At 37.9% G+C, this 12,434-nt stretch overlaps 2 protein-coding genes across 5 annotated transcripts in view; one reads left to right on the top strand and one right to left on the bottom strand.

The window, feature by feature from the left end:
• The window catches only part of LOC127412661 (dedicator of cytokinesis protein 2-like), a 149,913-nt gene that overhangs the window by 79,802 nt on the left and 57,677 nt on the right, over nt 1-12,434 (top strand). The window lies entirely within an intron of this gene.
• The window catches only part of LOC127412664 (INSYN2B protein-like), a 32,778-nt gene that overhangs the window by 10,256 nt on the left and 10,088 nt on the right, over nt 1-12,434 (bottom strand). Inside the window, exons 2-4 of one of the 2 annotated variants that reach the window (XM_051649212.1) lie at nt 5,541-5,617; nt 3,902-5,407; nt 2,978-3,052 (exon numbers count right to left, since the gene is read on the bottom strand). In XM_051649212.1, coding sequence (XP_051505172.1) covers nt 2,978-3,052; nt 3,902-5,334 — 1,508 coding nt within the window. In that variant the 5' untranslated portion in view covers nt 5,335-5,407; nt 5,541-5,617. Of the gene's footprint in view, nt 1-2,977; nt 3,053-3,901; nt 5,618-12,434 lie in introns of both variants that reach the window. The other variant, XM_051649211.1, reaches the window with a different exon arrangement.

Genomic DNA, 12,434 nt, shown 5'->3' with positions numbered 1-12,434 from the left:
TATCTCTTTCTGCCTGCAGTCTTGGTGAGAAATGCATTGCAACATTTTTTGTAGTAGTTTGAGCTGTACATATTTGAGCCGTCGACTGTTTCGTAAGCCTTTCTACAGTGATATATCTTATGGGTAAATACACCAGTGTGTTTATGTGTGTGTGCTTTCTTGGCTTTTCTCTTGCTGTATTGTCATGAGATTAAACTTCAGTAAGACATCCATCTCTCCTAATTGATTCCCACTGCTGTGCGAGTGTGCGTGCTTGTGTGTGTGCTTGAAATACAGTTTGTATTAGTGTGTGTTTAGCTCTTTATAACACAGAAATCATGACCTTGTTTATACCAACAGGAAAACTTAGAAAAGGAGATGAAAGAAAGGAGGGAATTTCAGTTTCAGCGAGTGACTGATTGTGTTTATCAGCAAGACATGCAATGCTAGGGTGATTGCCAGGGCGTTGCTAGATGGTCGCTAGGGTGTTCTGGGTTGTTGTTGACTGCCTTTGTGATATTCTGCTTTCTAGATATGACTCAGGTCCCTTCTTCAATGTAAGTCTATGGGGTATTTCACTAATTGTATCGTTTGGTCACTTATAATAAGTAATAGCACATGTCCGTAGCACAAATTATCTGGGACAACTTGCATGTTTAATACTTAGGGATCATGAATATGATGCCTTAGCAAGCACAACTATCATTCATTCATTCATTCATTCATTAAAACATACATACATTCATTCATTCATTCAAACATTCATTCATTCATTCAAACATTCATTCATTAAAACATACATACATTCATTCATTCATTCAAACATTAATTAATTAATTTAAACATACATTCATTCATTCAAACATTCATTCATTCATTCAAACATTTATTCATTCAAACAAACATTCATTCAAACATACATTCATTCATTCATACAAACATTCATTAATTCATTCAAACATACATTCATTCATTCATTCATAAAATCAATAATTCATTCATTCATTAATTCATTCAAACATTCGTTCATTCAAACAAACATTCATTCATTAATTCAAACATACATTCATTCATTCAAACATTCATTCATTAAAACATACATACATTCATTCATTCATTTATTCAAACATTCATTCATTAATTCAAACAATAATTAATTTATTCAAACATTCATTCATTCACTCATTCATTCATTCAAACATTCATTCATTCAAACAAACATTCATTCATTCATACAAACATTCATTAATTCATTCAAACATATATTCATTCATTTCAAACATGCATTCATTCATTCATTCATTCATTCAAACATTCATTCATTCGTTCAAACATTCATTCATTCAAACATACATTCATTAATTAATTCATTCAAACATACATTAATTCATTCATTCATTCATTCAAACTTACATTCATTCATTCAAACATTCATTCATTCATTCAAACAACAGTTAATGAATTCATTCAAACATTCATTCATTCATTCAAACAATAATTAATTAATTCATTCAAACATTCATTCATTCATTTATTCATTCAAGCATTCATTCAAACATTCATTAATTCATTCAAACATACATTCATTCATTTCAAACATACATGCATTCATTCATTCATTCAAACAATAATTCATTCATTCATTCATTCAAACATACATTCATTCATTAATTCATTCAAACATAAATTCATTCAAACATTCATTCAAACTTTCATTCAAACATTCATTCGTTCATTCAAACATTCATTAATTCAAACATACATTCATTAATTCAAACATACATTCATTAATTCATTCATTCAAACATACATTAATTCATTAATTAATTCAAACTTACATTCATTCATTCAAACATTCATTCATTCATTCATTCACACATACATTCATTCATTCATTCAAACATACATTAATTCGTTCATTCAAACATTCATTCATTCATTCAAACATACATTCATTCGTTCATTCAAACATTCATTCATTCATTCAAACATACATTCATTCGTTCATTCAAACATTCATTCAAACATACATTCATTCATTCACAACTAACTAAAATACTGGGTGAAGATTAAAACACAGTGTGTTTATTCTTTAGAGACTAGATGCTTGTAGGTTTTTACAGGGCATTTAGATGTTTTTATCAGCTGTAGGATGTTGATGCAGCTCCTCGTAGTCTCTTGTTGCAATTCTGGTTGTTTTTGCCCCCGGAAAACACATGTGATGATATCTTAAATTGGTAATTTAATTGAAAAGAGGATTTTTCTTACCCTTTTGAAATAAGAGCTGTGTACATTACAACTGTGTACAACTTAAAGCTTTCTCTCCAGTCCACACAGACCATTTGTTTTTCGTACATGGGTGCAAAAACGGCTTATTTATAAATCATAACAATTATTAAATCACAACTCTGAGCTCATTAGCATATTATCGTCCACATTAACATATCAACATCTATTCATTTAGCACCTTGGCTGAATGTCAGTGGGAACTATGCTGGTACGTGAGGGTAAGCCAATCATAACACTGCAAAAGATTATTTAATCTTATTTTTTTTTGTTTTTTTTTACAGTAAAATATCTAAACATCCCTTAAACAAGATTTACTTTTGAAGCAAAATGGCAAGATTTTGATTGTTTACAGAAAAATCTATCAAATTTATTGAGGTTTATGCTTAAAACAAAACAAAAACTATTTGCTGATGGGCAGTTTTTATATATATATACAAAAGATTTATCTGCCTTTTATGCAATTTTGTTTATCAAGTAAATATGGCTTGTTTTAAGCACGTTTAGATATTTTTTACATGAAAACAACACTAAGTAAGAAAATGAAATTTTGCGGTGAACAAAGCTCATTTATAAAAGACACATAGAAGTCTTAAAGGCACAGCAGCAAAATAATTCTAAGGTTCAGAGAGAGGGTGGTCTGAAAATGATCATGAAACCTAACTTATGACTTTGACCAGCATTATAAGTGAACTTAAGAGGTGTTGGTTACCTGTAGATGATACAGGCTGTTTTCTGGCAGGTTGAGCAGTTGTTGATGTCCTGACCGGTTCTGTACGAACAACGTCTGCAAAAGAGAACAAACACGTATAGAACAATCCCTTGGGATAGTTCACCCAAAAATGAAAATGCACTTATCATTTACTCACCCTTATGCCATGTGTGTATGACTTACTTTCTTCTGCTGAACACAAATGAAGATTTTTATAAGAATATTTCAGTTCTGTAGGTCCATACAATGCAGGTTAATGATCGCTAGAACTTTGAAGCTCCAAAAATTAAGGCAGCATTTATCACTAAAAATGCTCACTTCCGGTCACTCTCCAATGCACACTCATGAGAGGACCGAGTACATGCAGCCTCTCACGTGACATAAGATCTCGTGAACATGCCATCGCGCTTCCCATCATGCGAGAGACTGCGTGAACTCGGCCCTTTCATGAACGTGCATTGGAGAACGAACGGAAGTGAACTGAATTCAGCCAACGGGACCTTTATTGAATGAGTTCCTTCTGTTATCCACAGAAGAAAGAAACTCATACAGGTTTGGAATGACATTAGGGTGAGTAAATTATAAAATGCTCATTTTTGGGTAAACATGTAACATATTCACTTTACTGATTGATCCTGACAGATCTGAGCTGTCAATCACAAAGCTAAATGTTCTGAATCTGTAAGCAGAGGGAAGGAAAAATGAATAAGTCAAAGATAAAGAGAGTAGAAAGAGTGAATGCTTAAAGATGAAACATGAGAGAGAGAGCGGTAGGGGGTTGATTTTCATTGATCAACATCCCTGAGGGGTTGCCTCAGGACACATGAGTCGCCGAGGGAATTATGAGATGTTGAAAGTGTGGAATCACAAATCAAACACACGCTTACATGAACTTGAGTGCATTAATCTTTCTCTTTTGCTTACCCTTCGCTCATGGCCTTGTTCCTCTCCAGATCCTGGATGACATTGAGCAGAACTTTGATCTTCTCCTGGTTATACAGCAGATTCTCTTCTACATTCTGCAGCAGGCCGTGTAGAACACCTGGTGCCCCGTTGCATTTCGGGATCTCGTCTGTTTGCGGCGGATGGGCATCTTTAGGGCGGGGCTTGGAGTCTGTGTTTGTCTCAGTTGTAGGTTCAGTGTCAGTGGGTGGGGTTTGGGGTTTAGGCTTCATCTCTGAGCCAATCAGAAGCTCAGGAGGCACTGGTTTGGATTTGACCTGTATTTGTTTTGAATGGGAGGCATTCTTGGGTGGAAGATTGGGTGTTGCTTGTAAGTCCGAGCCAATGGAAAGCAAAGGGTGTGGCGGTTTTGATGTGGCGGACACTGACGATAATTGAGGTTTGCTTGTTTCTGTGGTTGCATCTTGGGATGTAGGTTGTGTTTTGGTTGTGTGTGTGACTTGTGTTTGTGTGTGTTGCGTTTTGTGTGTCTGCTGTGTACTTGAGTCGTTTTGGCATGTTTTTGGTTCGTCAGACGTTTTGGTCTGCATGTCTTTTTTGCTCGATCGTGAGGGGAGAGAGTTGTACTGTGTCGCACTTTGCGTTTGCTGATTGTGTATGTTGGGAATTTGCGTGTACGTCAGTTGCGCCACGGTGGAATTTAGTTTTTGCAGTCGTGCCGTACAGCTTTTCCGCGGCGGCATTGGAAGCATCGTGCTCACTTGAACCTGACTCGCTGCACGTTTTCGACAAGCAGGCGCCATGCAGGGCGGGGCTTGAGACTGTCTCCGCCCACAGGTGGCGCACAATCTGGGTGACGATGTCATTATACGACATGGCCGAGGGGGCGTGGCGTACGGGCTAACGCTTCCACAGTGCGTGACCGGCCGAGACCCCTCTCCTTTCAGCGACTGACCACGTCTACAATCCCGCGTGATTTGTTGACTCTGGCATCTTGCTTCAGCAGACTCCGCCCCCTCGCTACAAACCCCGCCCACCACCTCAGGTGCAACAATGCTTCCGTTAGCATACCGAGGGGTTCGTTTTAAACTCCCTCGAAGCTCTGATTGGTTGGGGTTGACTTTGATTTGACAGTACAACTCGCTGTCTTGCGACATCTGATCTTGCGTGACATGGTTACTGGCGTTATTGGACGTGGGCTTGACGACGTGCCTGCCGCTGACGTCACAACGCCTCATCCGGTCCAAAGACATGGTTTCCACTGCTGGTCCATTGGTCGTGCTGATTGTTTGCGTCTTCCTCTTTAACGATGGCAGCGAGCGAAGTCCCGGTGACGTTTGCACGCCAACGCTGCACAAAGGACCCCATTTCCGAGAGAGCATGGCCCGCCCACCAGCTAGTGGCACCTCCAGGGCTGGCACCGCATTGGACGCGTCGGCTGCCCGTCGGCCCATGACCTCTGCTGATTGGCTCAGCCCCCTGAGGATGAGCTGGAGGGGGTGGGGCTTTGGTTTTCAAGCATACTACCTAAAAAAGAGGTAATTATTCCAAACAGGAACTGGATGGATGGAATTCCATTGTGTAATCAGAGATCTCATTTGTCATAAACCCGTCATAAACCCTTTGGTTCCACAAATCAAACGTTTTAGCTCTTGGTCACCATTGGCGGTCTTGCTGTGGTCAAGTGTCACTCCACTAATTTCAGTTGTCCCCAAAGTCTCCTGTTGTCTTGTTTACCTGTCAGAGAGAGAGAGAGAGGAAATATTTTGATAATTGACATCATAATGGAAATGTGCATGTGTAGTGTTCAGGAAGCTACTTTGAAGCAGTAACTTCTCAAGCTACTTATAATTAAATGTAGTAAAAGGAATATTTTGGGTTCAGTACAAGTTAAGCTTAATCAACAGCATTTGTGGCATAATGTTGATTGCCACAAAAAATTATTTGGATTCGTCCCTCCTTTTCTTTAAAAACAGAAAAAATCGAGGTTACAGTGAGGCACTTTTTCCATAATTTTTGGAGGGTTTAAAGGCAGAAATGTGAAGCTTTTAATTTTACAAAAGCACTTACATGAATTCTTCTGTTAAAACTTTTCTATTATTATTTGAGCTGGAAAGTTAAATTGTCAAAGTTAAATAAGTGAATTGGCCCCATTCACTTCCATTGTAAGTGCTTCACTGTAACCCAGATTTAAAAGGAGGGACAACATAATGCCACAAATGTTGTCTATTGAGCTTAACTTGTATCGAACCCAGAATATTCCTTTAAAATACAGTCAAGCTTTAATAAAGTAGTTGCACTGGCTACTAAAAAAAAATTAATAAAAAAAAAAAACACTGTAAAACAATGAACAATAGTATTTTGAACACTTAAAACGAACACTAATCAAGTTTAAAAAAAATTGTAAAAAAAATAATTGTTCATGCATTAACTAGAGTTAACAAATAAAACATTATTGTAAATTGTTACCAAAAATATTTTGAAGTATAAACTATCAGATTATATCATTTATTTTAACAAACAAAAACAATTAGGTTTTTTGAATGAATATATATTTTAACTGGATTACAGCATTACATTTCCATTAAATACAACCAACTAAACATAAAACTCTCTAATTTATATACAGGTACTGAGAAAATAGTTTTGAACAGCACAATTTAACTAAATATTTTGCCACAAAAAATGCCAAGCAGGAACTCAAATCTAAAAAACAAGAAGGTTAGTAAAAAATAACAGAATTTTTATTTCTGGGTGAACTATTCCTTTAAGTTAGTAGAATGGCTACCTTTCATTAGTTATTCCCCATCACTGTGCATGCATGAGCGTGTGTAATAAAGAATGCCAGTCATGTTTGAGAACCAGTTCACCTTTATCTTACGCTCAGAGACTCTAGTAACCCCAACACGACTATAACGCATATTAATAGGGGTTAACTAAATCCCCCATATGTCATATCCAACTGATTAAAGTCTCTCTCATTCCCTTCCTGAAGGGTCTATAATTATCATGTTATTCCTCTGTAATCTCCTCCTCGTCTTAAGTCAGTCCCTGTTTCCTCTAACATTAATATGGGAATGTTCCCTCTCTTTTCTCTGGTCTTTTATAAGCCCTCTGTGTCTCGAGTAGTTCATATCTTGTTCTCTGTTAAGCTCCTTTTCTTTTATGAGACCGACTCAAAGCTGCCTGTCTCATCCGTCCCAAACAATGTGGTTGCTGAACCACCAGTTCAGTGGTTACTAACCTAAATTAATAGTTCATGCAAAATAAAATTCTAAATAAGCTTTTCTGTGTCAGATAAAACTGCTGTTTGTAATAAACATATACCACTTAAATAGCTTTAATGTAGCAAAGTAGTTACTTAAAATCACTAGTAGAAGATACTTGCGAAGATACTGTTTCAAAGTAGCTATGAAACACAAGTGTGTGTGTTTGGAATGCCCAGTTCCCACTACTTAGTAGGTCCTCGTGGTGGCGCGGTTACTCACCTCAATCCGGGTGGCGGAGGACAAGTCTCAGTTGCCTCCGTTTCTGAGACCGTCAATCCACGCATCTTATCACATGACTCATTGTGCATGACACCGCGGAGACTCACAGCATGTGGAGGCTCATGCTACTCTCCACGATCCACGCACAACTCACCACACGCCCCATTGAGAGCGAGAACCACTAATTGCGACCATGAGGAGGTTACCCCGTGTGACTCTACCCTCCCTAGCAACCGGGCCAATTTGGTTGCTTATGAGACCTGGCTGAAGTCGCTCAGCACACCCTGGATTCGAACTTGCGACCCCTATTAGTCTTCAACAGAAGGACATCATCATCCAAAACAAACCTAATGAGGAACAAGGGCCTCTGTGTGTGTGTTTACTTAGAACAGTGGTTCCCAAACTTTTTACAGTGGTGTACCCCTCCAAACACTCAACATCCTTTTACGTACCCCCTCTCTAAGGCATAGATAACATTTACACAAGGTATTTTGAAAATCTGTATATTTAACACAATTACCTTTATTCAAGCATGTCATGTTTGTACATGTTTTGTACGTGTTATATTTATCATATACATATTGAATAAATGGCTTACCGATTACTGAGATGGGTGTGCTAAACTCCCCCCACATCATGTCGTGGGAGCAGGACACAGTACCAGCTCTTTATAAGAGAAGCAAAACTGGTGTTTCTACACTTAAGGGCGCATAAAAAAATATATATTTTGCCAGTGAGAAATGCATGATCTTGATTTGAATGTTATTTTATACTGGGATGAAATTAAAAGAACAGTAAATACCCCCATCGTCACCTCACGTACCCCAGTTTGGGAAACACTAAATTAGAAGAGACAAATGTGTTTTTAATTTTTGATTCCTCTTCAGGGATGTGAGTATTTGCATTCCTCCTGTCTCAGCAGTTAATTTGATTTGGTTTGTATTCATTTGAACAAAGTGGGAAAAGACATGTGGATCCTGCTCTCGTCTTCCATGTGTGCAATCTCAGAACACTCCAGAGAGAGAAATCTGGAATTTAGTTTATTTCGTCTGGTAAATTTGACAAATTTTGACCTTGGAATGGACCGACACACACACTTGTTCTATTTCTCTGACTAACTTTAAGTACCTTAGCATTATCATGTTTTTGGAGATTTACCACATTAGTAACATTGTTTTTGGATATGTACCATGGTAATACCGTGTTTTTGGATATGTACTATGGTAATATCGTGTTTTTTTAAATATTTATTATGGTAATACCGTGTTTTGTTAAATATTTACTATGGTAATACCGTGTTTTTGGATATGTACTATGGTAATACCGTGTTTTTGGATATGTGCTATGGTAATACCGTGTTTTTTGATATGTACTATGGTAATACCGTGTTTTTTTAAATATTTATTATGGTAATATCGTGTTTTTTTTATATTTATTATGGTAATACCGTGTTTTTGGATATGCGCTATGGTAATACCGTGTTTTTGGATATGTACTATGGTAATACCGTGTTTTTGGATATGTGCTATGGTAATACCGTGTTTTTGGATATGCGCTATGGTAATACTGTGTTTTTGGATATGTACTATGGTAATACCGTGTTTTTGGATATGTACTATGGTAATACCGTGTTTTTGGATATGTGCTATGGTAATACCGTGTTTTTGGACATGTACTATGGTAATACTGTGTTTTTGGATATGTACTATGGTAATACCGTGTTTTTGGATATGCGCAATGGTAATACCGTGTTTTTGGATATGTGCTATGGTAATACCGTGTTTTTGGATATGTACTATGGTAATACCGTGTTTTTGGATATGTGCTATGGTAATACCGTGTTTTTTGATATGCGCTATGGTAATACCGTGTTTTTGGATATGCGCTATGGTAATACCGTGTTTTTGGATATGTACCATGGTAATACCGTGTTTTTGGATATGTACTATGGTAATACCATGTTTTTTTTTATATTTATTATGGTAATACTGTGTTTTTGGATATGTACTATGGTAATACCGTGTTTTTGGATATGCGCTATGGTAATACCGTGTTTTTGGATATGTACTATGGTAATACCGTGTTTTTTTAAATATTTATTATGGTAATACCGTGTTTTTGGATATGTACCATGGTAATACCGTGTTTTTGGATATGCGCTATGGTAATACCGTTGTAAAGAGGAGACGAGAAGCAGTTGTCCTGGTTCAGGTTATAGTTTATTTTCTCTCTCTCTGCAGCACAAACTACAGTCTCCCAGTCCTTGCGTTAGGCACAAAGTTAATCATCAATCACACACCGCTTCACAAAAATAAACTCTCAACATTTGTAATAAAAAAACTCCTTGCTTCTTGCTCGGGTCTGACGTGCCCAGGCTCTCCCTCTCCTATTTGCGGTGTGTCTCTATTTATGCCGCTCTCCCCGTGCTCACTGAAATTAGAGACAGGTGTTATACATAATTTAGCTCAGGTGTAAGCGCCCTTACCGCTTTTTCTCTCTCCGGAGAGATGCTTGACCACGCCCCCACTGCCACAACCGTGTTTTTGGATATGTGCTATGGTAATACCGTGTTTTTGGATATGCGCTATGGTAATACCGTGTTTTTTGGATATGTGCTATGGTAATACCATGTTTTTTGGATATGTGCTATGGTAATACCGTGTTTTTGGATATGTGCTATGGTAATACTGTGTTTTTGGATATGCGCTATGGTAATACCGTGTTTTTGGATATGCGCTATGGTAATACCGTGTTTTTTGGATATGTGCTATGGTAATACCATGTTTTTTGGATATGTACTATGGTAATATCGTGTTTTTGGATATGTACTATGGTAATACCGTGTTTTTTGGATATGTACTATGGTAATACCATGTTTTTAGATACACTATATTGCCAAAAGTATTCGCTCACCCATCCAAATAATTGAATTCAGGTGTTCCAATCACTTCCATGGCCACAGGTGTATAAAATGAAGCACCTAGGCATGCAGACTGCTTCTACAAACATTTGTGAAAGAATGGGCCGCTCTCAGGAGCTCAGTGAATTCCAGCGTGGTACTGTGATAGGATGCCACCTGTGCAACAAGTCCAGTCGTGAAATTTCCTCGCTACTAAATATTCCACAGTCAACTGTCAGTGGTATTATAACAACATGGAAGCGACTGGGAATGACAGCAACTCAGCCACGAAGTGGTAGGCCACGTAAAATGACAGAGCGGGGTCAGTGGATGCTGAGACGCATAGTGCGCAGAGGTCGCCAACTTTCTGCAGAGTCAATTGCTACAGACCTCCAAAGTTCATGTGGCCTTCAGATTAGCTCAAGAACAGTGCGTAGAGAGCTTCATGGAATGGGTTTCCATGGCCGAGCAGCTGCATCCAAGCCACACATCACCAAGTGCAATGCAAAGCGTCGGATACAATGGTGTAAAGCACGCCGCCACTGGACTCTAGAGCAGTGGAGACGCGTTCTCTGGAGTGACGAATCACGCTTCTCCATCTGGCAATCTGATGGACAAGTCTGGGTTTGGTGGTTGCCAGGAGAATGGTACTTGTCTGACTGCATTGTGCCAACTGTGAAGTTTGGTGGAAGGGGGATTATGGTGTGGGGTTGTTTTTCAGGAGCTGGGCTTGGCCCCTTAGTTCCAGTGAAATGAACTCTGAATGCTTCAGCATACCAAGAGATTTTGGACAATTCCATGCTCCCAACTTTGTGGGAACAGTTTGGGGATGGCCCCTTCCTGTTCCAACATGACTGCGCACCAGTGCACAAAGCAAGGTCCATAAAGACATGGATGAGCGAGTTTGGTGTGGAAGAACTTGACTGGCCTGCACAGAGTCCTGACCTCAACCCGATAGAGCACCTTTGGGATGAATTAGAGCAAAGACTGCGAGCCAGGCCTTCTCGCCAACATCAGTGTCTGACCTCACAAATGCACTTCTGGAAGAATGGTCAAACATTCCCATAAACACACTCCTAAACCTTGTGGAAAGCCTTCCCAGAAGAGTTGAAGCTGTTATAGCTGCATAGGGTGGGCCGACGTCATATTAAACCCTATGGATTAAGAATGAGATGTCACTTAAGTTCATATGTGTCTAAAGGCAGATGAGCGAATACTTTTGGCAATATAGTGTATTTACTATGGTAATACCGTGTTTTTGGATATGTACTATGGTAATACCGTGTTTTTTGGATGTGTACTATGGTAATACCGTGTTTTTTGGATGTGTACTATGGTAATACCTTGTTTTTGGATATGTACTATGGTAATACCTTGTTTTTGGATATGTACTATGGTAATACCTTGTTTTTGGATATGTACTATGGTAATACCGTGTTTTTTGGATATGCGCTATGGTAATACCGTGTTTTTGGATATGTACTATGGTAATACAGTGTTTTTTTAAATATTTATTATGGTAATACTGTGTTTTTCAATATGTGCTATGGTAATACCATGTTTTTTGGATATGTACTATGGTAATACCGTGTTTTTGGATATGTACTATGGTAATACCGTGTTTTTGGATATGTACTATGGTAATACCGTGTTTTTTTATATTTACTATGGTAATACAGTGTTTTTGGATATGCGCTATGGTAATACCATGTTTTTGGATATGTGCTATGGTAATACTGTGTTTTTGGATATATGCTATGGTAATACCATGTTTTTGGATATGTGCTATGGTAATACTGTGTTTTTGGATATGTACTATGGTAATACCGTGTTTTTTTAAATATTTATTATGGTAATACTGTGTTTTTGAATATGTGCTATGGTAATACCATGTTTTTTAGATATGTACTATGGTAATACCGTGTTTTTAGATATGTGCTATGGTAATACCGTGTTTTTAGATATGTACTATGGTAATACCGTGTTTTTGGATATGTACTATGGTAATATCGTGTTTTTTTATATTTACTATGGTAATACAGTGTTTTCGGATATGCGCTATGGTAATACCATGTTTTTGGATATGTGCTATGGTAATACTGTGTTTTTGGATATGTACTATGGTAATATCATGTTTTTAAAAATATTTATTATGGTAATTCTGTGT

Source organism: Myxocyprinus asiaticus, chromosome 22 (genome assembly GCF_019703515.2).
Source record: "Myxocyprinus asiaticus isolate MX2 ecotype Aquarium Trade chromosome 22, UBuf_Myxa_2, whole genome shotgun sequence".
Taxonomy (NCBI): Eukaryota; Metazoa; Chordata; class Actinopteri; order Cypriniformes; family Catostomidae; genus Myxocyprinus; species Myxocyprinus asiaticus.
This window is presented reverse-complemented; position numbering and strand designations above follow the sequence as displayed.